This window comes from Dermacentor albipictus, chromosome 3 (genome assembly GCF_038994185.2).
Source record: "Dermacentor albipictus isolate Rhodes 1998 colony chromosome 3, USDA_Dalb.pri_finalv2, whole genome shotgun sequence".
Taxonomy (NCBI): domain Eukaryota; kingdom Metazoa; phylum Arthropoda; class Arachnida; order Ixodida; family Ixodidae; genus Dermacentor; species Dermacentor albipictus.
The window spans coordinates 7,853,921-7,881,019 of NC_091823.1; the positions used below are offsets into that span (position 1 = coordinate 7,853,921).

A 27,099-nucleotide genomic window follows, 5' to 3' on the forward strand; every position below is an offset into this window, starting at 1 on the left:
CGCGAGTGCCTTGGCGACTCCAAGGAAGTCCGGAGGGCACTCGAAAGGGACTCAATTAGTCGCGTGGCTTCGCCAAGCAACGCCCTCGCGTCCGGTGCGCTCGTCTCATCAGGAGCGTCTGCAGGCGGGATTTGGGCAGGCTGGGGCACCTGCAACCCTCCCCTCATTTCGGTTAGCGGTACCTCGCTCAACCCTACGCGACTCGAGGCCACCTCGCACAACGGTGCTCGCGGCAGACGGTAACCCCCTACTCCCTCCGCGCTCGCCGTCGGTTGTGGAGGCCAACGCCGCGAAGCTGCTCAATGCGGGTGGGGTTCGCGGCAGTCTCCCCTCTTCCATGGCGGCAAGCTCATCGTTGCTTATCGCTGCATTGAGAGATCCACGCCCGTCGTGGAGCGGTGTGGACATATTACACGCATCTGGTAGGTTTGCGCCAACTAAGCTTGCACTCCGTGGTTCGTGCTCTGGGAGTTGAGCTGTGCCTCCACGCTCGACACCAGCATCGGCTGAGTAATCGAACAGGGCGACATTCGCGAGAGTCGTCAACAATGACGACTCCTTGAAGCTGGAAATCATGGCACGGCCGGCCGATCAAGCGGGTCTCCGGCTCGTTACGCACCGCAGCAATGCAAAGGCAGTTACGGCCCCACGTTGGGCGCCAAAATGTGGGCTCACAGTACGTCTCCGCGCACGGCGTCGCCAAGTGGCCCCCGAGAAGTGAAGCCTCACGACGCGGCACGACGGCGCACGGCGATAGACCCACCGCAGGTTCGAGCACCGAGCCGAAAGACCTGGACGGCTCTGGCCGTACGCATGGGCGCTCTCCCAGGAACACACGGCGTCCAGGACAGTTAAGGCGTTTATTGATCCCCAATGGCCAACATGTGCCAGACTGCACCCAAACACACGGAGTACACTCGGCGCCCGCGGTTCCCGATGGCGAGGAAGACGGGGTACACGCCGCGTCGAACAATGGTTTACGCGCGCGGGCCGAAATGCGTTCGCAAACGCTACCTAGCGCTTCCCGTCACCGACAATGGTCTGCGACGGTTCGGACACGCAAAATGTGACGCACTGAGCACCTGCGACTACCGCAAGGGCGGAACGCAAAGCCACTCAGCAAGCCACACTTACGCAAGCTGACAAAGCACGTGAACGTCCCCAGGCCGGGGCGTTGGGGGACGCAAATAGCTGGTCGCTCACGTACCTTGCAGCTTGCCTCTCGTGACCGGCGCTCGCCCCTGTCGCAGCCCGACTCCCCCGCGCACGGCGATCGTCCCCAGTCGGGGCTTCTTCCCTACGTCACGCCCCACGACCCAATCGCAGGGCCGCGTAGCATGACCTCACGGGACGCGGCCGCGGCGCCCGGGGAAAACGGCGCGCGGTCGAGGGGTAGGCATTTGGGAGAGGTTTTCCTCGCAATGGCGAATAAGTCCGGAGCCTTAGGCACAGCAGCGACTGCGCCCCGGTAGACCGAAGGACTCCCACATGGTTCAAGGTCACTTGAAGCTCGCGGACAACGGTAGCTAAAATCATTTCATGCTTAAAAATATGAAGGTCCAACGCAGTTGTTGGAATCTGTGTGAGACTGTTAATTGCGTGCTAAACAACCAGCGGTGATGCGTACAATTCTGTTTACTTTCATCCAGTGCCGCGTGTAATCTCATGTAATGTTTACCAGCACAGCATGGCCCACAAGCTACGCCCAAATGCAAGCACCAAATAAGCGGGATGTCTACGCTGCCATGTGACGAAGGTGCTGTACTGTGCCTGTCGAGGAAAGAATGACAGGTATGTGTGTAGAGATAAGGGCGACACATATCAAGATATATTTAAGGACCCTACACCTCTTGTGTCACAGTGACAGAAAATCTAGAGAATCCAGAGAGAGAGAAAGAGAGAGAGAAGTTTAATGATACAAAATGCAGAGAGGTTGGCCTGAGGCTCATTCCTCTAGCCAGGTACCGAATCCTAACATATATATATATATATATATATATAAACGACAAGAAAGGGGGTTAACTGAGGGACCCGATAATTATTAGTCAGATATATATATATATATATATATATATATATATATATATATATATATATATATATAATATGTGTGTGTGTGTGTGTGTCGTGCTGCGAAGAATTGTAGAACTGTGATACATACACAGCAAAGAGGATTGCTGTGTATGGCAAAGAGAATTACGACGCACATTTAGGTGTAGTTACTGGTTCTGTACATCTTATGTCATTGTGGCACATGCTCGCTACAGAGGACTGGCTAAGAATGGGGGGGAACACCCAGCGACACATGTGAAAGGGCTAACTCAACAAAAACAAAGTAAGTCGAGGAATACGGTGAATATAAGGCGCGATTTTTTTAAAAGTTGGCGTGCTTCAGGGCTGCCTTGAACAGACATTGCATCTTGACGTGCTAAGCAGCGCATATAGAAACACGTCATCAGGAGGGAGAATAAGTGCACAAAGCAATCGCTGCACCCGCGCCTGCGTTTCATTTCAGAAGAGTTAATATATGCACACAACGACGCGCCGCCGCGCGACAATGAATGGCACTATTTATCAAAAGAAAAGGAAACTAAACAATCATATTTGAAAACGTTCTTATCACGTTTTTTGCTGCTCTTCCAAGAATGAGAATTCGCGCTCGATTAGCATGACAGATGGTCGCAAAAGGTGTCCGTTTTTATGCGCTGCTTCACACGTTAACATGATTAGTCACAAATTCGCCTAGCTGTCGACATTGCTGAAAACATTTTACGTTAACGTTTTATGTATGAATTTATTTTCATTACACCAATCGGGGGTGCGCTTACTGGTACTATATTGTAAGTCAGCATACAAGGGTTACGGAGGATGTTCCAGCTGAATTTAGGCAAGGTTTCACAATATGCCGAACCATTCTATAACAACGTCACCAAATGCCTGCTGTTGACTATTGCACGTAGCAGGTCACACTACTTCTTGTATTGCTTAATTGCATAAATACTCATGATCATGTACCAACTAAGCAAATATTAACTTTAAGGCAAAACTTCCAAGAAGAGAGTTGTAGAGTGTTCTAGAAACATCAAATCCTGCACCGTCTAACGTTCTACTTGTCACGTGATAAGTTTGTCGGCGTTATTAAATAAAGCCCGCTCAATAAAAAAAAAGCATGTGACATCCCCGCTCCCCGACCGCGATTGCAGTGCTCTACAAAAGTGTCACGTATGAAAGAACTGTGCATGCTGCCGCTTAAGAAGTGACAGGGCAGCGGTACAGGCGTCCCTTGCGCGATCTACACCAGTGAGGTTGTGTCTTCGCGGTACTTAATGATAGCGATAAGTAGATCAATCAGCACAGCAGGCTAAATGCGCTATTCGTGTTTACGCTACGGCCCCACCAGAATGCAGGTGCCAAGGCCGAGAATCTAAGCCCCGTGCGCTCGTGCCCAGACACTCAGTCACCACTTCGGTTGTGCGCGAAATACTTCAATGACAGACGTGTCTCTGTAGCGTTGGAGACGGGCTGTTGATAACCGTCAGATGACTGTAAAATCAAAGCAAGAGATATTATATATTTTCGAGGCCTCTTTGTAACCCCGCTCGATGCAGGCAATAATAAATGCAGGTGAAATACACAGTGTGACACTAATGGACCTTATTTTTGTGAGTTAAACGACTGTAGTAGTTATTCCATAAATGAAAATAGAAACAGGCCGCCGCAACTCGAGATGGCGATCACCTACACGTGGCAAGTTTAGAAATGTCGCACGTAGAGTGACGCGACTGATGACGTCGATTTTCGATTTTCACCGGCGAGTAGAGTCGGTGCTGTCCCCTATTTTTACACTTGTTTAGTTCTGCTCTCCCGATAGTTTGTCGAAACCTAACAGGCGCAGTGCCCATTCGCACAGTGTTGTCCATCAAGCGCTCCCGTCGTGAATATTGCGCGCGATGTAATTCGAGAAACAGAACGGGCGAACGAGCGAAGAACCGAAGCCCCGCCAGCAAGCAAGCAGGGGCACTCGGTCTGGCAGGTATACAGCAGCGCAGGGAGGAGAGCCGAGCGAGCCACTGAACGGCTCTCGACGTCGTGTGTGTGTGGGACGGCCGCAAACGGTTGACCGCGACACGCTGCGAAGAGCCGCGCAAGTGGCGCCGCTTCGCGCGACCTCAGCGGAAAGGGTGGGCGGCCATGCGAGCACGGGCCGTGGCAAGTGGCGAGGCTGATGTCGCCGTCACCTCCTGCGCACCGACAGAGAGGAAGGCAAGGCCCGAGAGGGGAAGCTGCTCTCGAAGGGACGGAGAGAGGGACTTGGCAAAACGGCAGAAGGAAAGAACAACCTAACTCGGGCGGACAAAATAGAGGAAAGACGACAAGCGGCCGCGTGTGCCCGTCGCCGGGCGCGCGCCGGGGCCCGACGACGATATTAGATAGAATTTGACGCCTCGGTGACCTGACAGCACCGCGGCCTCTGCTGGCGCCCAACAGTTTCAATCTCTCAACCGTATTTTCGCTCTTGCTGTCCTGTTTCACTCGCTTCTCTCCTTTCCATTTTCACTAGCTCATCCATCGCTGCTTTATCTTGTGACGTATTTACGCGCGCATTTCAAACAACAGCTTTCACTCTTTCTCCTCTTCTCCGAACTTTCATAGTGCTTTTTCTTTTCTTTTTCTTCCTTTTACGTCGCGATCGACAGTACAGCATTACTTTAGCTTTACCGGTTTGATTTTTTTTAATGCTTAAGATAACTTCAACTCCGCGACCGTATTAGCGTCACTTGTCTCGTAATGAATATTTAATATCGTTATCATTTTGCCATTAATATATTCGTTTGCCATTTCTTTTTCTCTGGGTTAGGTCATATCTTTATCATACTTGTCTTATTAGTTCTCCATCTCAGATTGCTTTTCCCCCTCATTCTTTACGCAGCTCCTGCTTTTCATCAGGATCAAAGAATCCCCGACCCTCTCCTTTCTTTCTTTAGGGATTTCGCATTTTAGCAACACGTTCTCCTGGATTTCGATTCGCAAACAAGTCTGCAGTCATCTGCTGTCGACGCGTTTTAGAAGTGGGTCCCAATGTACATAGATCCTCAAAACAGCCCTGCTACACGCGAAATCAGTCCGCACTGTTTGCTTTCTCTCGGCGCAGCGCATGAATTCTCTTATTTTTGCCGACGGCTTCGTTGGGTCGTCACGCATTGGTGAACATCTGCCGCGACCTCCCATGAATGTGCCTCGCTTTCCTGGGCACATCCCGGGCGAACAGTGATGTGCTCTTATTTGTGCCTCTCTTTTCTTTTTCTGTTTCTGCGACCCGTCAGCGACAGAGCGTGCTGCTCTGCTCGCGAAGGAATTTGTTTTTAATGCATGGTCGCGCGAAACGTGTACGTGGTGAACAACATCGCGCGTGAGCCTCAAATTTCGGCCAGGGTGGCTGCAGTGGCGAGTGTCAATACCAACCAATGGGCCGCTGTGTCCTGTCGAGCTTTATTTCTTCTATTACATGACGTGCGAAGCTGGTAAGAGCGTCAATGAAAGCAAATGTTCGTTACTTTTATAAACGGGTATATTGCAGCCAACAGGTCTAATGCCTAAAAGATGCCGGCAGTCTGAACCTGCGCGCTTCTCTTTTGAGACGCGCGATGCCCCTGGCTGCATTGCTCTTCGTCTTCCTCGCAGTTTACGTTGCGCTGTACCTGGTGCTGGAGGTGCCTGTCTCCTTTCATTTTGTTCTGCAGTATGACTCGAGCTAACTAACAAGAAACAGCCGCATCAATAGCATCTGTCGTTCACAGCATTGCTGTCGTATTCTTTTTGAACAAGAACACGGGCATACGTTCTCACTACTTCTTTTAATCCCATAATTCCACTATATATTCTATATGATTCCTCCCTGTGCAGGTGCGTGCGTGCGCATGCGTGTGCTCGGCTTTAAGAACGTTAGAAACGAGAGGATACAGTAAAATGCACGCAGTGTAGATGGCACCGTGAGCGTGCGCAAATTTCTGGCTGATTGCCTCGTAGTGGTGGTTTGTTTGTTTGTTTGTTTGTTTGTTTGTTTGTTTGTTTGTTTGTTTGTTTGTTCGTTTGGGAGTTCTTTATTGTGCATAATAATGTTACAAATGGGGATTATACATACACACAGAGGGAGTTCCCATAGTCAACAGACTGTACAGGGGACCTCCCATTGCAAATGAGTAGGATATGTAAATACAAAGCAGCTATATGCAAACACACAAGACACCATATTAGGTTAGTCGCTTGCTAACGCTGTCAAATAATTAATGACACAAAGCACTTATTAATATTAGTTGCTTGATTTTGGGTAAGCTGTGGTGAGGATAAATGTGTGGGTTACGTGTTTCCCCATGATGATATACAATATTTAAGATGCGTGTGAATAAAGGCGTAGTAGAGGGAGATGAGTGTCTTCACATTAAAGAAATTGCAAACTTTAAATATATTCTCCTTCCATATGCTTCCTCCTTTTTTTAAGGATAAAACATGCTCATCAAATTTTAGGCGAGCGTATTAGCAGACGCGTCCAAAGGCATTTTTGATGACAATTACGGGGTCCCAGTAGACTCAAAATCCTGCCTTGGAACATCGCGATAATCGACATCGTTTTATATCATTTTATTTTATTTGGTCAGTGTATTTTTTTTTTAATTTTAATGATAGAATACACGTACAGTGCACAAGAACTGGCCTTCAGAAAAAGAGACAAAGAATTCACCGACTCAACTGTAGCTGACGTCTGCGTAATGCGAAGCGTTGATGATTCGTAGAGAACGCTTGTGGTGACTAATGTAACTCTTGTGTAGGGGATGGCTATGTATAGGTTATATGCCGCATGGTTTACATTTAAAATAAGTAAGCAAGAATGTTTGTAACCCGGTGGCACATACCGAGTCGGGGCCTTGTTCACATTGCCGCTGAAAAGCGATGACAGTGCACATGCCCAGTCGTCCCTGTGACACATTCTCATTTATTTATTTATTTATTTATTTATTTATTTATTTATTTATTTATTGGTACCTGAAATACCCCATTTGGGGTTTTACATTCTCTTAGACGGCACTATAACCGGAATCGGCAAACGAAAACGGCGAAACAGGCTCGCCCGCCAAAAAGTGGCTGGACTCGGAGAAGAATGGTTTTCATCAGAAATTCATGCGGCACGTACCTCAGCAGTTTGCCCCAGCCAGGGGTTATATTACGAGTAACAAAAGTGATTAACAGTTGCTCGTTGTTACTGTTATGGTAGAATGAAGGGTTGCTACTCGGATAACAGAGAAATATACAGATTTCATACCATATTCAGTTTATTTATTTTTTTCTCTGAGGAAGTTTGCCCGATGTAACAAAACCCATTTTCGCCTCTTGCATCTGACAAGGATAAGATGGCGGCAAGCAGTGCGTTCTCAACACTGCGTGACAGTCACATCAATCGGACCATCGGGTCATCCATTTAAGTACGCATTCTGCGCTCTTCTGATAGCGCACTGTTTACACTGCCTTCACCATATGGTCTCTACCATATGTAAAAACTGCGCAATAAAGCTCACTATAAAGACAACGCACTAAACGTACGTGAACTTAAATTGACGTGCTGTCGTAGAGCAAGAAAACAAATTAAATAAGGAAGAAACAACATGACGTGGTATAACCCCAGTGTAGCAACCATGAGATTCTGCCACAACCCCAACTGCAAGCTACACGCAGGTGCTTTCGTACTTGCAATATTAGCCATTGACTGCAAACTTGGTAGGTTTCTCCTGCATGACTTTGGATTTCGGAGTTTTGTAAGGCCAATTCTTGCGCACTTTGCGCACATTTTACTGCAATTATTCATCTATGAGACATTTAACGCCTACAGCCACTTATAAGAGCCTCTTTCGCTAGACAAACGAGCCCTCCTGCAGGAGCGCTGACACTGACTGCCATCAAAGTGAGAAGCTGCACATAGATTCTCGCTCGTGCTTCCGCAGAACCCACATGTGATGAAAGCAAGGTATGCATGTATGATGAAGGGTTCTGTACGTATTATAACCACAGTGAAGGTAGTGTGAAGCTTAGCGGGATGCGGCTTTGCGGAAGAGCTTTCTACTTCTCGAGCCGTGCTGTCCTTAAGATCACTTGGGCGAGCCTGATGTTACTGTAGAGAAATATCAAGGGATTGGTTCGATTTACCTTAATTAAATGTTCGCGCCTATGTCCGACGTATACTTAGACCCATCGAGAAAGTTGACGTTTTCGCAACAATCACTTTGGCGGGCCAATGGCTATAGCGTTCTGCGGCCATGGCTACCGTGTTTTGATTGGGCTAAATGTAAGAATGCTCGTGTACCATGCTTTGAGTCACAATAAAGAAGGTCAGATGGCCAATGCATACATCTAGAGCCCTTCACTACAGCGCCTGAGGAGTTTTGCGTTGCTTTGGGGCCTTTAAGCCAAGGCAAGCCACACACTATGCTGTAATGAGTAAAGAGCCCAGCGCTTCTCAGTGGCTCATATCTGTACTGTCAGAGGGCACTGACCTTCGTATCAAAATTTCTTCGCCTCTCCCGTAGCTACAGTCATAACGGCTGCGCAGGGCAGTTTCATCGCCATGTTAACGGACTCGGGAGAGTATAGGTTAAACAAAGCACAAAGGTAATGTCTGAGTCATTTGCAATCAATTAATACTTAGGCCGTTCAGGCTGGCTGCTACAAGTGTAAAAACCCATTTTCGCCTTCTTAGAATTCGCTCTTAGCTCACTTCTTCCGCCCCGTTTTTTTTTTCTCCTCCCAGAGAAAGCATGGAGAAGGCAGCGAAGAAAGCGAAGCGGCTTCTGCTGCAACTACGGCAATTAATGAGGTTGGCTATTGATTCAGCGCAGGTTCGCTCTCTTTCCCCGTCCTTCTATATAATTATTATTTTTACTTTAATCCTAGCTGCCATCAGCTTCAAAAAAAAGAAAGGGACAGGGCGAGGGGCACTGCAAGCTATACAGTGAGAACGGCATGCATGCGGGCGCTTGAGGCCCCGCGCGAAATCCCTTCGGACTTCGCTGCGGCTAGACGAACCTTCGACCGCACGCGGAGGGAGAATATTGACGCGTTTAATTTGCATCTCATTACAAAAACTGATCCATCTGACGTGGCGGCGGCGCGCTCTCCCTCGGGTACAAGCCGTTGGTCGTCCATAGGCTTCTCGTCGTGACTTAAATGAAGTGGTGGACACTTTGATTAGTTCTCGCCCGTGCCGCCCATTCGTTATACACTCTCGAAGTCTCACCCACCTCACAGCTCTCCCCCATCTTCTCATGGATCTGTCATCCCTACCCAAAACTACGTTTTCAATTCCGCATTTGCTGCGCCACAAGGGAGGGACCGAGTCATCTTTCCTCACCTAGTCAGCACGTAGTCGAGTTTGCGCCAGACAGTAACGTTTTCCGCTACCGGCTGACGTTTCACGGAACATGGTGTCTCAAAGAGGGCTCCATTCTAGTTCCTCACCATAGTGCCTTCACTTAAGGAACATGCAAGCGTAAGTGATTTCTGGAATGAAAAAAAAAATGGAAATCCCCGCTGGTAGACCGCCGTTTCCTAAAAACAGGAAAGGAAAAACCAAATGACGAGTAGTTTCGCAGTCCGCCGTACACGGACAGCTATGACTGCAGGCTTAGTAGCCCTATAGCATTTCCTCGTGTGTTGACATAATAATTTGTGCTTGTGTACCTTCACACGTGGAGTGTTCGGTCATTTGCAGGAGCTACAATCCCTCAGTTGGTCGAGAAATGCCATTGAGAGCGTTTGTGGAAGCAATAATGCGTCGTACCATAAGCAAAGTCCTATTTTGGGGGGTTTGTGTGTTGCCATTCGGCACATCGAGATGCGTGCATGATGGCACTGCAACACTGCTGTGTCTGGTGTAGCTAGGAGTTGCCTTTTGTAGCAGATTACTTCACTGGACAGGGCTACTGCCCGCGTAGCGCCAGTGCAGATTTGAGTGCGCTTCCTCAACCACTGTTTCCGCTTCGGTGCAAAATTGCAGGCTCACTCGAGTGTTCGTAACCTCCCGAGTAGACCTCTAAAGTCAATGAACTTTACATACATTTACCACTTTTGATTATGCCCCCCATAGTTGTTTAAAAGCGATGCTTTCTTTCCCAACTTCGCCGGGTTTCGTGACCGCGGGTGCTGCGGCCGGGCGATTCTCTGGCCGAACAAGCCAACCAAACGCAGCGGAGGACGTGCGCCGCCGGATTCCTTGCACCACAACCAGATGGCGTTCGCCTCCGCGCATCCGCGTGATTTTTTACGTCATGTTTGTGGCGGACGGACGTGTGTTTCCAGGGCTCCATGGCGGCGACGAAAACACAAGCTTTCTTTTTTTTTATGCGTTGAATATGCTTCAGTTTTTAGATTCGCTGCTTTTGAGCCTTTAAATAAAAAGTTGGAAGCGGCAAGGCAATCCGCTATTAGTTCATTCTTTTTTCGTGTGTGCGTGTGTGAAACGGGTATATTTCAATTTGTAGGATAGTCAGACCGTCCTTTCATGCCACGTGTTTCAACACGTGCAACCGTGATGTTGAGACTTTAAAGACGTTAAGTCTGTTTAGCCTTTAAGTAGTAGGTTGGAAGTGACCAAGGCATTAGCTATTAGTGGTTTTTTGTGTATGTATTTCTATCGGGTATATTGCTTCGGTAGGACAGTTAGAGAATGGCCACGTTTTTGAACATGTGCGACCGTGTGTTATACCCTAGGTTACTTCGGCATTGATTGCATTTAAAAAAATAAAGATAAACAATTTGTGGCATTTTAAGGATTCAGGGTCTGTGCGTATCAGTCTTTGCTTGTAGGTACGTGCTTTGAAAGGTTCGGTGTTAACATTAGAGAAAGCTAAATGCAACATATGACAAGAAAGGTGGCAAAGCATGCAGCGTGCGGGGGTAGCGTACGAGGGGAAGGAAGAGAAAGGAGAGCAAATGGAGTAGATCAGCAGACACTGGGATGTCGATGCTAGACTAAAGAAAATGGACGATGTCCAAGGGGGGGCTTGTGAAACGGTTCAAGGAGCTCGAAAATGAGCTCAATACGCATCGAGATACACGGAAGGCAGTAGAAGAAACACTTCGAACAGCCGAGGACAAACTGAACAGGGCCGCCATCATGAATAAAAAAGGTAGTGACGACGGAATGCAGCCTCCCGGCATGACCGGACCGGGAGGACCAACAGAGTGAGTGGAATGCGTGGAACGTGCGGTTTCGGCAACTGGGAAGTGGCTCACCTACTTTGCAGCGACCACATAGGGCATGGGCGAACGAAGGGGTCAGTACCCCGTGTCCAATCCGGGTCACGCGGGAAAGGATGACAAACGGAGGCAGTAAGAGGCCTCGGCAGTAGGAGAGAGTGAAAAGGGGAGAATCGCCGCTGACTCAAGTTTGATTAGGTACTCAGAGGTGATTGTGGAGAGGGTGAAAAGCGACAAAAGAGTGGCAGTAGGGACGTTTACAGGGAAGACATTGGGCTTTGTCATGAAGCGAACTAGAGAAAAACTGTATTAAAGTGGAAAGTTGGGCGAGTTGGTATACATTCATAATGGGAACAGCGTGAACAAGACGAGGACGGAGTGAAAGGACTCCGTCGCCGGACACAGGCAGCGCTAGTCCTGTGCCCTTTCACTCCGTCGTCGTCTTGTTCGCGCTGTTCCCATTATGAAAGAGAAAAGCTCGCGGATTGTGCACAGGGACGCAACCTTGTAGTTGTAGCCGGTGGGCTGAATGACGTGCTAAAAAGAAAAGGGGCAGAGCTAGCCCAGCGTTTGGTTGAAGGGGAGACACCTTATGCAAGGTGTCTCATCGGGTACAGATTGTGGTGTGCACGGCACCGGAGGTAAATTTTTTAAATTTATTTTATTTATTTATTCATACTGCAGGCCAACTTACTGGCCGATGCAGGAAGGGTATAACAGTTGACAAGGTAATAAGAATACAACAAACATAATAAAAAATGTATATATAAACAATGCATGAAAATTATGCAGCTCATAGCCACTTTGCAAAAATCACAATGCTTCCCTTAGCACAGTAACTACAACAAAAAGAATTGCACATTTGAATTTATATGTGGAGAAAAACGCTGTGCAAAACAACAACCGGGCACTAAACATAACAACATAGAGGAAATTTCACATAAGAAAACGAGAAAAATATTTAAAAATACTGTTTATGGTTGTGTTATTTTATGTGACAAATAGTTTTCCAACGCATTTGTGAAGTTCCCCGATTGAAGTACATCAACAGGGAGAGAATTCCATTCACTTATAGTACGCGGATAAAAACCATTCATGTGAGATTTAGTTTTAGCAAATAATGGCATAAGGGAGAAGTTGTGTCGATGTCCTGTTTTTCGTGCATTAGGAGGCGTTACATAATGAGGCATATGAAGCCCGATTTTTCCATTTATAATGTTACGTAAAAACTGGAGACGACTAACTTAACGCCTGTGTTCTAGTGAAGTGATTTTAATTCTAAGCATTAGTAAGGACGGAGAATCCTCTCTTTTATATTTTCCAAACATAAATCTAACTGCCTTCCTTTGTAGACGTTCCAAATTCATGATGTCCTTTTTGGTATGAGGATCCCATACAACCGCTGCATATTCAAGTTTAGATCGCACGAATGTGTTATATGCTAAAATTTTAGTTTTGTTGTTTTTGTTTTGCTTGACAGTAACGTACAAGTAGCGGTTTAGGCCGCTAATGAGTCTATATGAAGAGTGAGCCGAGAGAAATATTTCGATGTTGTGGAAGTAAACAGGGAAGCGAGAAGGTATGGTGGTTGTCAACGGGACGGGATGCACTTCAATCAGAGGGTGGGACGAGAAGTGGGCTGGCTACTTGTTGGTCACGCAGTTGCTTTTTGGGGACCTACGGGCGCTCAGGAGGCCAGGGAAAGTAGTAATGAAGAAGCTCCTCTAGAGGAAGCTCAGACTAGCATCACCGTCAATAACAGAACAAGGAGGAAATGAAGAGAGACGAGAGCTCGCCGTGCAATGGGCTACACAAACATGCAGGGCGGCAGAAGAAAGGAACACTGGATAGAAATTGAGGAGCAGTTAAATAGAGAACAAATAGGTGTGTGTGCGGTTACAGAAAGGCACCTTAGAGACTTAGAAGAGCCACCAGTGATTGAGAATTGTGTTTGGGAATGGTGCAACAAAACTAAATTCGAAAGAAAGGGAGGGGGAGTCGGGAAGCTCATACATCAGGTAGCCAAATGGGAAAGAGTAAATTCAAAGCGTCAAGAGCATCATTCGTTATCAGGCTCAGTGAGTGGAAAGAAATCTTAGCTGGGCGTAATGTATTTTCTGACAGGAAATAATTGCAAAGTGAAGAATCAAGAGTTAATGGAATGCCTATGTTCTGATATTAAGAGTTTCGGGAATGATGCCAAAATTATCCTGTTAGGTGACATGACTGCCCACATAGAGGATCTATTGATGGTTATACCGACCCCAACGGGAAGTTAATGCTAGATCTCTGTGAGCAACATAAGCTCTTTATAATGAATACGCGTGGCTTAAGTTCAAGTGAAAAGTGGGAAAATGTCGCAAGTCACAAGATTCGGAAAAGAACTTGGCAAATGGCCAAGCAAAGCGTGAGAATATAGTGAGCGTGTAAGTATAATGACGAAAGAAAAAATCAAGAGATGCAACATACTTGTTTGAAAGGAAAAAGGAAACCAAAAAGTTGGTGGAACAGAGAGATACGGGAAGCGATCGAAGAAATGAACAGAAAGCATCATGAGAGCATAGGCAGACAAGAAAAAACGCAATTACCGCAGGCTGAAGTAGACAGAAAATGTGAAATATAGAAAAGAAAAAAATACGTTTTAAATACTATTTCAAGCAAAGATAAAAGGTGAAAATGAATGTTAGTTGTCACAAATACGTGAGAAAAGAAGGTCACGCCTACAATATTTTAGAACCACATAATATTATTACACAGGAAGTCCGGAACAATACAACAACATATCCTAGATGAAGATGCAAACAAACTGGAAAGGGACGTGGCAATAAATTAGATCCGGAAACTTACAGCCGAACCACTTCAAAGCAATGACGAGGTTGTATTTGAGCAAAAAAAAGCATGAAAGAGAACCAGACGGAAAAGGAGCTGGTGCTGACAAATTTTAGCTAGAAGAAAGCTCAGGAGAAAATTCCAAAGCGCACAGCCACAGGGGTAGACAAGGTTCTCATTAGACTGATTAATGAACTATGTCCAAAGAGTAAGAAGCTCTGTTGAATGCAGTAGGAAAAAGCTTACACGATAGGCAAATACCAACCATCTGGTGACAAAGTAGATTGAATTCAATTTATAAAGGTAAAAGGGAAAGAGAATTTACTCATATAGACTATCGACCATTACATCCGTAATATGCAATGCACCTTAGCAGTGCAGACGATTGAATTAAAACTGCAAACATGGGCAGAGAATAACGGCACATTAGTAGAACTTCAGAATGGCTTCAGAATCGGTAGGCGTGTGGATGATAACTTATTTGTTCTTACCCAGTGTATTAAAATATCCAGAAAAGAAAGGAGGCCGTTATATGTGGCTTTTCTAGACATTACCGGAGCGTATGGCAACGTAGGCCTCCACATGTTGTGGGTTATTCTGGAAGAGGAAGCCTTAGGCAATGACTGTATAGAGCTTTTGAGAGAGATTTACCTAGAAAATACCGTTTGCGCTGAATGCGAAGGGATGAGGAGTGAGGAGAAAGTTGACATCAACAAGGGACGGAGACATGGGTACCCTTTATCCCCTTCGATGTTTATGATGTACTTACATGGTGAGGATGGAAAGGACGCTAAGAAGGAATCAATTTCGGGGTTAATCTATCATTATTCATACATGCGGGCACAATTTTAGAGCAGCAGCTTCCAGGTTTATTTTATGCGGCGACATTGGGTTGCTTGCTAACAAGCAAGTTAATATGCATCGTCTGGCTAATATCTGTGGACAGGAATGTGAGAATTTAGGACTAACATTTAGCATTAAAAATAAGGACTTATGTATTAAGAGAAAATGGTTAACAGACAGTGTCAATACAGGGCCGGGAAATACATCGGGTAGAAGAATACAAATACCTTGGTATATCAATAAACGGAGGCAACATGTATATGGAAACGCTGGTAAAAACGTTAACAGCAAAGGGGAAGAGCGATGCTGCCATAATGAAACACAGAGTGTTATGGGGATACAACAGGTATGAGGTGGTCCAGGGTATGTGGAAAGGTGTAATTGTTCGAGGACTTATATCTGGAAATGCGGTGATCTGCTTGAAGCCAGGGGTACAATCAGGACTCGATGACCACCGAAGGTCAGTGGGAGGCCTCGCGTTGGCCGCTCACAGGGAGACTACAGGTGAAGCTGAACAGGGTGATATGGGCTTGAGAAGTTCTGAAGGGAGGGAAACTCGGAGTAAAACTGATTTTCAAGAACGATGGAGAAATATAAAAGAAAGTGAATTGGTTTCGAAAGTGTCCAGATATTTGTACAAGAAGAACATTGACTCACAGAGGAGGAAAAGAACTAGGAAGCTTACCAGCAAGTATGCGACCTGTATACTAGGTAGTTAACACATGGCAACAAAGAACGTCAAACGCAAAGTCAGAGAGGCTGAGACAATCTCATGGCTGGCAGCAATGGAGAGAAAATCCTGCTGTGAGTAACTATCTAAGAGGAAAAAACAAAATCAGGAAAAAAAACTCATGACAACTCAAAGGGAGGCTCTTTGATTTTCGAATGGAGATCACGATGTCTTAGACGCCTACTTATAAAGCGAGCTACACCTATGAAGTAGAAGTATGTGCTTGCTGTGGTAAAGCTAGGGAAACGATGGAAAATGTTCTATAAGAATGTGATTATATCTGCCCAGCTGTTGGTTTAGGCTCCTCGGGCCTCTTTGAAGCCCTTGGGTACAGCGACAGCAGAGAGAATGAAAAGATGTCCGCAAGTGCGATTAGTAAGAGGCGACTGGGAGTTTAGTGGCAGTCAATTCGGGAGACCACAAACAACGGAGGCGTACGAAAACGAAGTTCCCAATAGTGGTTCAGAAAGTTTGATGCTAGAAAGTCTTAGTGCTTTATTTTTATAAGCTAAGTAGAACTGTGGGTAAAGTAATAACAAAAGCTTGATGGCGCAAGCCACCGGCCCGTTTCAAAGGGGACGCTCATAGCATCCACCGATTCATCCCCCGGAGCCAGCGGCTGCGCCGGTCGTGCGGTAGAAAGAACAAAAAAGAACCAGAAAGCTCGCTTTTGCGCATGCCGGGCCTCGGCGGCGGCATTGCATTATCCTCTCTACACTACCTGAGTGAAGCCTTCCATATCGCTTTGTGCGGACATTTAATAAACACAAATTCGTGTTTCGACTCCTTATGTACTCACACAAAGCTTCGCTGTATATAGATTCCAATTTGTTGGTTTTGCTGCATTTTTCTTTATTTCTTTGTTCACCTGATTTGCTTTCTCTAACATAGCAGTGGCAGCCTAGCTGCCGTCATGCAAGAAGGGAGACACTGACGATCCAGTGGTTAGCCGAGAACAACGCACAAGTTTTTAATGCACGCATATATAAAGTAAACGGGAAAGGGGGATCTGGAAATTGAACATAGAAAAGAACTTGCCGCATGCGCATTGACTGCACGTACATGACGCGGCGGTTTGATACCGCATTTTACAACACCTTTAATACACTGTACCAATCCTGACCAATCGTAAATAATTGTGTAGATCCCACGCACTGTGGAACTAGATGTTATGCGAAGAATTTTGCAGGTAGCTGGCTATCGAGCATTGTTTGGGGTACGGCTACGCGACAGCAAGGTGAACCGATGTGTTTGTGAAGTTGTGCCTGTGAGTCGTCAACATACGTGCCAGTGACGGCAGCAGCACGACGACGAGCATGTTGAAGACGATCATATGACGACAATGGTATGATTTCTACACCGGCCTTTCGATGCAACCTTACATAGCAAATATTTAGTTTTTACATAGGTGGTGGATGAGCGTAAACGAGAGGAACACAGATTGTGGCGTCAACCGTCTGGTCCCCGTCTATAGCGGTGCTCCGCCGGGAGTCACCTAGACCAGCGCGTGGGTCCGAGTATCCGAGCCCCCTCAGGGGGACGTTCAGGTCAGCCGCGTGTGCAGCGTGTGCCCGAAGTGGACGCTTATTCGGTCTCCTCCGGGAGCGAAATAGAGCGCCGCAAGGGGAACGCCCAGAGTATGAGGAAGGCGTTTGTTAAACGACCGCCTTGGCGTTCACGATAGCAGTTACACCAGTATCAACGCGGGGCCCGTGAGCCGAAGCTTCCGAAAGTCAAGGGTGACACTCAGTATCTGAAAACGCGGTAACACGCTGCTATACGGAAGGATGGCTCCCAACGACCGTGCTACCAGGGCAACGTGCCTTCAGCTCGGCGTAGCCTCCGAGACCGAGTCGGCGCAGTACGACCACGCACGTCAAGTGGGCCGCGTCTCTTTGGCGTAGCCTTCAGAACAGGAGCAGCGAATGGGTACGCAACCGCCTCGGGTCGAGAACTTTCGGCAAAGCGGTCAACCAAAGGGGTGACGGGGTAGTCCAGTCTAACACGTCGCCTCAGAGCACGTGCGCTGTCACAAGGAAAGGAGACGAGGAAGCGGCACGAGGTGCACGCGCTGGGCGTTTTAAAGAGGTTGTCGGCTCTGGAACGAGGAAAGTATGCGTGAGCTCATGGCCTAAACGTTGATCTTAGCCCAAAAGGCAAATAAAGCAATAAAAAAAGCGTTCGTGCACTAATGGTTAGAGCTGCTGGCTGCTGTGCTCAACGGCAGAGATTTGATTCCACCGTGGGTCACACATTGTTTCTTTTTTTCTAGTTCTTTGTTAAAGCGAGGCGAGACAGGAGTTTAGCTGATCTTACCTACCTACCTACGTAACGCAAATTGCCAATAATTAGTCAAAGAATGCTTCGAATTAAAGAAAATCAGGGATCCCGTCATGTTGACATAGTATCAGCATTTTCTCCTCTTGCAATTTTGCTTAGGTGACGCATTTACAAACGCTTATGCTTTCCTTATTGGAATGACCAACCACTCCACGTGTGACACACGCAGCTGGAATGAGACTCTCGAACACATAATCTGTGGCTGCCCGCGCTATCATGCCGAGAGGCAAGTGACGTGCAGAGAGCTTGGACAGTCGGACAATTGGATAATAGTCCAACTGGGCAATCGTTCGCCCGATTGGACAATCCAATTAGACAATCGTCCGCTATCAGAATAAAAGGTTGTGGGCCAGTGTTTGCAAATAAACTCCCTGCAGAACGCTTTATTCGCACTACTCTGGTTCCTGCGGTCTACGGGCCCTCATGGTAGACTTCAAACGCGGTGCTTGCTACCGCTCTATAGCGTACGCGGTTACTTTGTTTATGCTCGTCTCTCTTTATTTCTGTATTCCAACTTTTGCTCTTTTTACCTCCTACTCCTCCTACGCTCCCCCCTCCCCCCAACTTAGGGCAGCCTACCGGAACTGCCTCTGGTTAACATCCCTGCCTTTCTATGCCTCCTTTCTCTATCTCACTATCTCTCCTGCACTTTTGCTATTGCGCAAAAATGCAAATGAATGAACAAAATAATTGCCCTCTTTTTGCCATATCTAATATTATGGAAGCTTGATTTCACCCCTCATCGAAACAGTGAGCTATAACAACACCAGTACAATGCCTGTACATAAAGAAATTTAGAGGTGCATGCAATTTGATATCTCGCCTCTTTTCTCTCTCTCTCTCTCTCTTTCTCACACACCCTTGCCAGCCCTTCTCGTCCACATTTCAGTCGCATTTCCTGAAGGATAAAACAAAGAAGAAAAAGAGTTCCTGTCACAACTCCTCTTTCTCAAACAAAAGGAACTCAACCCGTTCCTGAAATACAGGGGAAAACGTACTGTGCGTGAGAAGTTTCCAATGTCGGCGGATAGTTCGCTTGGAAAAGAATATTGCTGATGAAGAGTAACGACACAGCCCTCTAAACAATGGTGCATGTCAGAAGAAGAGAACTATTTCGCGATTTACTAATATCACTGGGCAAATAATGTTCCTGTCTCTAGCTTCTAGCTTTACTGGCTATCTATGGCATGCTTACACATACGGCAACAAGTAAATTATGTCTCCTTTACAACTTGTTGTTTCTATTCTACAGCTTCCCCCCGTGATGCAAACAGAGAATGTATCTTAAATGCATGTGCATCATTTGTAGATGCATTTCTCTTTAATAAAGTCCAGCCACGATCTATGTAGTGTCGAACATAAACTTACTGAATTCAGTTGGCTGGGCGGATTCCCTGTAGCTGCACTTTCGACAGCTAGTGGCGGCTTGGTGAGCGCAGCAGTACATCACAAAATCGACATTAATGGTATTATCGCTACTTTAGATACTTATGCTTTTCACATAAGATTATTTGCTGATGACCTTGCATGATGACCTTGTTGATTATTTGCATCCTTTCCAAGGCTATTACAAATTGTAATGATCAAATATGTTTACAGGTTCATCTCTGCCGTATTGCTGGGTGATACGACGAATGGTGTATCAGTCTAAATATCGATAAATCCGTATTCCTGCAGACAAAATAATATCACCGCCCAAGCACTCCGTACAGATAGTTAACCAGCGAAGCTGAAACGTGTGGCCCCGGTGTTTATCACTGGGTTACACGACGGCTTGGTAGGCTGCCGTATCCTGCGCAGTTGCTGCACGAGCCTGTTCTTGTGCCCGGGCCGCAGCATCGGCACGACGTAGACGAGCTCGTTCCCGCTTTTGCTCACGCCGTTGCTGATTGAAAGCTGCCTGCTCCTAAGGAGTGCATATGACGTGTGGCCTACCCATTTCAGAGCTGGAGAGAAACTGAGGCGCGCGCGATCGGCTGCGACGGAGAGCAACGACGTCACTACTGGCGCAGTTAATCTAATACCACATATAAAACACAAGGCCTTTTCCGATCAATGACGTCATGTTACCTGGCCCGACTGCCATAGAATCTAATGGGGATGCTCCCAAGCAGGCAACAGTGATTTTGACGTCACCGTTTTCATCATGCAAGCTTTATCAATGGAAATTTCGGGTCACGTATCGTGCCTTCATAGATCCAAGTAAACAGGCCTTGTTCTATCTAGGTGATGTTGGCTAATCGCACACCTCTCTTTCTCACCATTATTTTCTTTTTCGCGCATGCGCATTGGCTTGCGCCGGAGGTGTTTTCGGCGTACGAGCAACCGACAGACGGACGGACGGAAGTATGGATGAATCGACTAGCCATATTACAGCTTCGCTGTAAGATGTTCGCAAGGTCTGTGAATACAGCTGGACGACAAAAAAGGGATAAGTCGCACTGAGAATTGGCAGATGGCCCGTAGCTCATAGACTACAGCTGGTGTCAAGGCAGCACCAATGCGGATGCTTCTTAGCGCAACTTCTTCGCGGCGGGCAGGTGTGAACAAGACGCAAGGTGCGGGTGAAGCGGCCGAATATTTTTCTTTTCTAAGAGCGATGTGAGGGTTTAACGTTGCAGGAAGAGTGGTAACGGATATGTGGTTTCATACCTACGTGTAAAAAAATAGAACTTCAGAGTAACGGAGCACAAGCGCAAGGAAAAACGCACGAGTTATATGTAAATAGTGGGCTAGCCGGCGTGCCAAGGAGCTTTCACATGTCATTCAAGTCAACCAATGGCAACGATACCGCCAGGACATATTCAGTGAAATAAATAAAATACAGTTAAGCTGTATGAAAATAATGTTGCAGAATAATCCAAAACGCATGGTGAGCCTAAGTAATTCTGGACAATAGCATGAAGGCGCTAATTAAACATGGAACGTTTTAAGAATGTCATAGATTTGTTTGTTCATCGGTTAAGTTGTCAACGAGGCCTTGTATACGAGCATTATGGACGCGTACTGTGGGAATCATAACGAATACGCATTACTGCGAGAACTCTGCTGTCCCTCAGCTGGAGATAGTAGAGCGTTGGAGCTCAATCCCACCTAATGCAAGATGCAAAGGCGCAAGTTCACTTAGCGATGGCCTCTGGAACTAGTCTGCCACCTGAGGTTGCTGAAATCCCCGCTCTCGTAAAGAAAGAAGCTGTGGCCGACGGTGAGGAAGAAAGCTCTTGGACCGCAGTGTGACGAAGATAATCGTATTGGCCCGGAACTGGAGTCGTCTTCCAAGTGTGGAGAGGACAGAGCAAACTAAAAACGCACGAAGCTTGAAGATGGGGAATATTCTTTACCAATTATCGGAAATCTGGTCGGGATAGGCCATGCCACAGATTCCTTGGAATGGGGCAGCCGGGGCAGAACGATTTGGTTCAGCAGCCAATATGGGACGCAATAAGCTTCCGGGAAATGGGCAGCTGCGTCGGAACAGGCCGGTTCGGAACGCACGGCTGATAGAAAATGAGAGAGGCGGCTGCGGAAATAAAAATAGCGCAAAAAGAAAAGAAATATCAACGGGGTCTCGTTGTACTTACACTCTCGCCAACAAGAGCGAGAACGGAGGGCAGCCTCGGCGCAAAGGCTTCACAACAAGACAGATGTGGAATAAGAAGGGGAGCCCTGCCACCATAGGGTGGATGAGGAAACAACTTCGCGACGAGAAACGGCTCGCGTGGCGTGGCGGTGGTACGTGAACGAATACGAAGATTGGCACAAGGAGGAGGAAGAGATGGACCCTTGCTATGAGAGAAGCTGCGTAAGGGGTACGGAAAAAGAAAAAAAGATCATTTTTAAAGCATAAATGGAACTCGTATGGAATGGTGGAAGCTCGCTGGCAAAGCGGCATCTAAAGGACGCTGTTCTGCGAGAAAAGCGGAGAGCGATAGCTGCTTGCTTCGGGATAAACGCTCAGAAAGACCGAGCGGCTATGAGCGGCTGCCGCAGAACGTCTCGATCTCGCCGGCACACTCCACACACCGCGACGTATTTCCTCTTCTTCAAGTTGCTTTTTATGTCTGGTTTTGTCATTACATTTTTCGTGAACGCAGAAACGGGGCATGACGTTTTCCTTCTTAGGTATCTCGCACGTCACAAGACGATGGCTAGAAAACTCTTTGGCCTTCAGCTATTCTAGCCCTCTTCTTTTCTTCTATTTGTGCTGCACCATCCGTCTATCTGCTTGTTGTGCTTGTTGGCGCTAAACTCTCCTCCCAATTTCCCAGTGGTGTAACCGAGTAACTCACGAACGCGCAACCGTTGACGACTTTTGTTTGTTTTTCTCCCATTGTAGTTACTGATGGCGCTTATAAAGCCACAGTGCTCTACACCAGAAAAATGCATCTTGAGGTGATCACGGGATTTTGTCGAGGGCGACTGCTGTTTCGCCCGAAAGGCAAAGCATTCATTGCGATAGCAAATTAGTAGACAGCTATACGAAGTAAGAATAGTAGTTTTAGCGACGGTATAATCTTGCAAACAATCGTTTACTAACTAAATTAACAAGCATGGTGTCACGCGCGGACAAGAAAACATGAACGCATCTCACTCGATGACCGCGTAATCTTGCTGTCAAAACGCTGGAGTGAGGAAGCGCTGCTGCAGCATCAGCGAGCAGACTGACCTTCGTGCTGCCTCTCGCTACAACAGGAACTAAGCGCAAAGAACACAGCGCACACGAAGCTATCAGCACTAGGCGGACTCTGTCGCCATCGCAGATCGCTTTCAAGATAGGGGACGCGCAGCCGCACCATACACAGCTGGCGCCGTAGGCCCCTGTGGCGTACTCCAGGGTAGCGTATCGTACTGCTGCCGAGAAGTAGCGGCGCCTGCCTATCGAAGCTCGACTGACTTTACTTATCGGCTAGCGTGGCGTTGTCGGCGGGCTGCAGGCATCCGGTAGACCATGGCGACCAAGCGAGGGCGAGACGATTTCTAGTGCGAAACTTGCACGGTTTATTCAAAGGTAGACGAAAGAAAATGAGAACAGCATGAAGTGATCAAAAGTACATTTCGGAGCCCCTTAAATAGGCTCTCTACAATCGTGGGCGGGATCTTGCTTCCGTCGATGTCACGTGACCGGCCTCTAGTTACGTGACTCCTCTGGTTATACCGAGCCTGCTGAAAGGAAGAAGTCGTCCCGCCTCCTGGAATTGTAGACGCCTGTCCGCCTCTTCTACGCGTTGTGGGTTCGGGGAAGTTCTCTTCTAGGTCCAATTCAAGGACAGGGCCTCTCTAAACTCACACACACACACACACACACACACACACACACACACACACACACACACACACGAAAGAGGCCTGTACACTGCGGGGCTTCCGGCAGACAGGTAGACCCTCGAAACGGTCATGGCGAATTAGGAAGTCACGCTTCATTTCGAAGAGGCCTGGTGGAAGAAGGTCGGATGAGAGAAAGTTATTTGTGCACGAGGTGCGGGACGCCAACCATCGCAGGAGAAGTCAGGCCTTATTTCGACGAAGATGGACGGATGAAATTCCTTTCGCCCCGTGGTGTGAGACGCCAACCCTAACACCCCTCACCCCGGTGCCTTGGGCGGGACGCAAGACATTGCGCTTCCTGCCTGCTTTCACTCGCGCACGGACTTCATAGGGATCATCACGGCGACGGTGACGGCAGAAATGCCCCTGAGTGCCCATATAGTTGCTATTGCAATAAAAGCAAATGACCTGCCTTAAATGCGCAGCAGGCGACGTGTTTGATTCTTGAGCAGCGTCCGCTACTCCTGCCGCCACTGGTCACCAATATGGCCCTCTGGTAAAAGGGTTTAATGACCGGTGCTCTATACAGAAAAGACATCAACGTGCACACGTTAGCAAGAAAGAAGTGGAAATTTTATCCGCTTCAAAGATACGCCTGGTACAGCAAAATAGCGCACATGTCCTTTTGTGTATATTTGTGTTTATTGTTTTACGTGAAACGTTTTCCAGTTAGGTTAGCACAGGGAGTCGCTTGCTAAAACAGCATGCAGCGAATACATGCCACACTATCATCACTTGCACAAGGTGTTTCACGTAACTTGAACCAAGGATTTCAAGAAAGTGGTTAAGCGCAGCTAGATGAAAGCAACGACGTATGGTTTGCCGTCATGCGGCACTCTTTAGAGTATTCTTATATTACACTTAATTAGCGAATTAGCTAAGATCAATTATGCAAAATTTTTGATACTGACTTTAGGGACAAGTGCGTTTCGTTGCGTTGCAGAAGGGGTTCAAAAACGACCGATCGAATTTTTTGTGTCAACGTACATGCTGAGTGGTGACTTTTTGTCATTTAAAGAAAGCCCGCGAAATATTAAATAAAAGCACGTGACTGCGTTCATACGCTATCGTATCGCAGTCCTCTAAACCATGCTTCGAGTGAAATAACCGCTCGCGGGGACCGTTCCGAAGCGAGCGGCCGCCGCTCTACGCATCGGCGTCACAGTGCGTCTGCAGCTTTGACGGTGGCACACGGCGAGGAAGCGCCGACATCCCAGATAAGTGAGATGCTCAAGGCATGGTTGAGCGTGCTACAATACGATAACGCATGAGCGCAGTCACGTGGTTTTATTTCTTACTTCGCGGGCTTTTTCGAAACGCCGAAAATAGCCAACACGCTGTATGTACATACGTTACCGCACAAAATTGAATTGGTTGTTTCTAAACCCCTTCTATAGTATACAGCGTAACGAAACGCAGTCAACCGTAAAGTGAATATAAAAATTGTGGATTATTGGTTCCAATTAATTAAATAATTAAGCTGAATATTAAAAAAAATATGTTGAGGCGCGTCACATGACGGCATGCCATATGTCGTTGGTTTCACCTACCTGCGTTTAAGCCCCCCCCCCCCTTTTTTTTTTTAAATCCTTGGTTTTGAGTCATGTGAAGCACCCTGTATATCTGCAACAGCATTACCCACGCGCCTTTGTTTGGTATCATTGTGCAGAGGAATGAAGCCATTACTCGATCATGCATGAGTCGCGTGGAAATATGGCGGCGTAGTCGCGCCACGCATGACGCAATCGGAGCTAATTTTATCCTCTTGCTAGACGTTCGAAGAAGCGTAACTAGGCAGTGCGTTTGTCAATCCGAGTGGGAGTGGTCGCGTGTGAGAGAACGCACCCTGCCATAGTTTGTACAATTCATCAACGTGAAACGTAAAGCTTACCAGTGTGTTACAAGCTATAAGGCTTACAAGTGTGCAATTTGTTGTAGAAAGTTAACGGTTGGTTGGTTATGGCGCCTCCGCGTTTGACACGTAGTGTCCAAAAATACCGTGAAGATACTCGGGGACCTGTATAGACGGAGGGATGCCAATGCGCACTCACCGCCTTTCACCCCGGCGGGCGCACTACGAATAGGGAACGAGCACGACTGCAAGGTTAGACCATAGGACGTACCCCCACTAGCTGTATCACAAGTTTAGCATGCCAGCATTGTAATGCGTGAACAAATGGCACTTGAGTGTTTGTTAAGGTGCCTTAATTCTGTAGCCTACAGTGCTCGCAGCCCCTCAGCAGCACACACAATGCGTTTCGCGTACCCCATTGTGTCTGCGTCCCTTATCCAGTCTACCCGATCTTTTTTTTTTTCTTTATCTTTGTTCGCCGCACCTGTACAGACAATGTAAACACCAGTGTGGACGTCTGATATCAGCAAATAAATATGTTGCGATTTCAAGGCATTCATGTAATCCAAGGTACTTTTTCATATATGCCTTTTTTTTCAGTGAGAGAATGTGGAGATATCTTGCAAGATTGGCACGTGCTTAATTCGTGGTATATAGTTTACACAAATCCATGCATCACAAGCTTGTTGCAAAGATTGCCGCAGACAGAGCGGTCAACTGGGTTAATTACAGTGACTACATACATGACTCATTGAACGAACAAAGGAAAAGGCCGCTGACGGGTTTCGAATTAATTGACCAATAGGTGAGTAAATGAGTGAGCGAGTGGGCTATCCGAGGGCATTTAAAAGTGTGCCCGGGAAACCACCGACCGGGCGACTCGATTTGTAGGCGTTACCCTGCGAGAAAGTAGGGATAAACGACGCCAAGTTTTCGATTCAGGCGAAGCTGTACAGATTTTAAAAGGGCCAGCGCACGTAGTTCTAGACAAACGATACTGTGCCGAAAAAAATATATGTAGAAGAGGCCACGAGCGAGGCAGGTAGGGAGGGCACCATCAGTTTAGCGCGCCGCCCTCGCGTCTGTGCCGCAACAGGCGGTGCCTGTCGGTCGCCTATTGATTGACGCGTTTAGTGAGGCGGAAGCGCCGCACACGGACCCCACCACGATAGTCCAATCGCGCACGCCCCGCGCGAGCGGATCCGATAATCCAGACACGCGCTTTCTAAGCGAACGCCGTCGCACAATGGACACTCTCGCGCTTCCTTGCGGCGCTGGATTTACTCGTTTCTTTCTTCTAAGACGTCCCTTCAACAGTGCGCTGTTTGAGGCGTGAGTGCGTACCTCTTGCTCGCTTGTATGACCGCATGAGAAATCTATACCTCTCCGATAACCCAGAAGTTGCTTTTTTTGCGGTTTTACTTAGTATTCGCTTGTCTCGGGCGACTCACTATTAATCAAAACTGTTTCTTGAATATACAGAAAAACATGATTTATGTAAGAGCTGGCAATCTATAGAAAAGCTCCTGTGCGCGCCATACATGTGCGCTTGGGGTATGGCAGGCGCTTTCAATATGTACACACGTTGATTGAGATACTTGGGTTCTCATTATCCGTTCATTTGTAGATGAAAGGAGAAGGAAAAGTGAGAGCCTCAACTAGTGGTAATCATCCGCTTTGCACGTTTACGCTGACGGTAAACAAGAGGATCCCGGCCAGAGCGGCCGCATTTCGAATGGGGCGAAATGAGAAGACACCCGTGTGCCTAGATTTAGGTGCACGTCAAGGAACCCCAGGTGGTGGCAATTTCCGGAGATCCTCAATACCGCGTGCCTCATAATCAGATCGTGGTTTTGGCATGTAAGACCCCATAATTTAAACAAGAGGAAATGGAAAGGCAGAAAAACCTGCCAATTATAGGTTTAGGAGTATATAT

The 27,099-nt window shown here is 47.2% G+C and overlaps 2 protein-coding genes across 14 annotated transcripts in view; one reads left to right on the forward strand and one right to left on the reverse strand.

Moving 5' to 3' along the window:
• The window catches only part of GABA-B-R3 (gamma-aminobutyric acid type B receptor subunit 3), a 694,297-nt gene that overhangs the window by 159,988 nt on the left and 507,210 nt on the right, over nucleotides 1-27,099 (forward strand). For 5 of the 9 annotated variants that reach the window (XM_070535014.1, XM_070535020.1, XM_070535016.1 and 2 more), the window contains exon 2: nucleotides 1,687-1,791. In XM_070535014.1, the coding sequence (XP_070391115.1) occupies nucleotides 1,785-1,791 (7 nt within the window). In that variant the 5' untranslated portion in view covers nucleotides 1,687-1,784. Of the gene's footprint in view, nucleotides 1-1,681; nucleotides 1,792-27,099 lie in introns of all 9 variants that reach the window. The other 4 variants (XM_070535013.1, XM_070535017.1, XM_070535019.1 and 1 more) reach the window with 1 other exon arrangement.
• LOC139057195 (uncharacterized) overlaps nucleotides 1-27,099 on the reverse strand; it is a 145,496-nt gene that overhangs the window by 86,212 nt on the left and 32,185 nt on the right. The gene's annotated exons all lie outside the window — the stretch shown is intronic.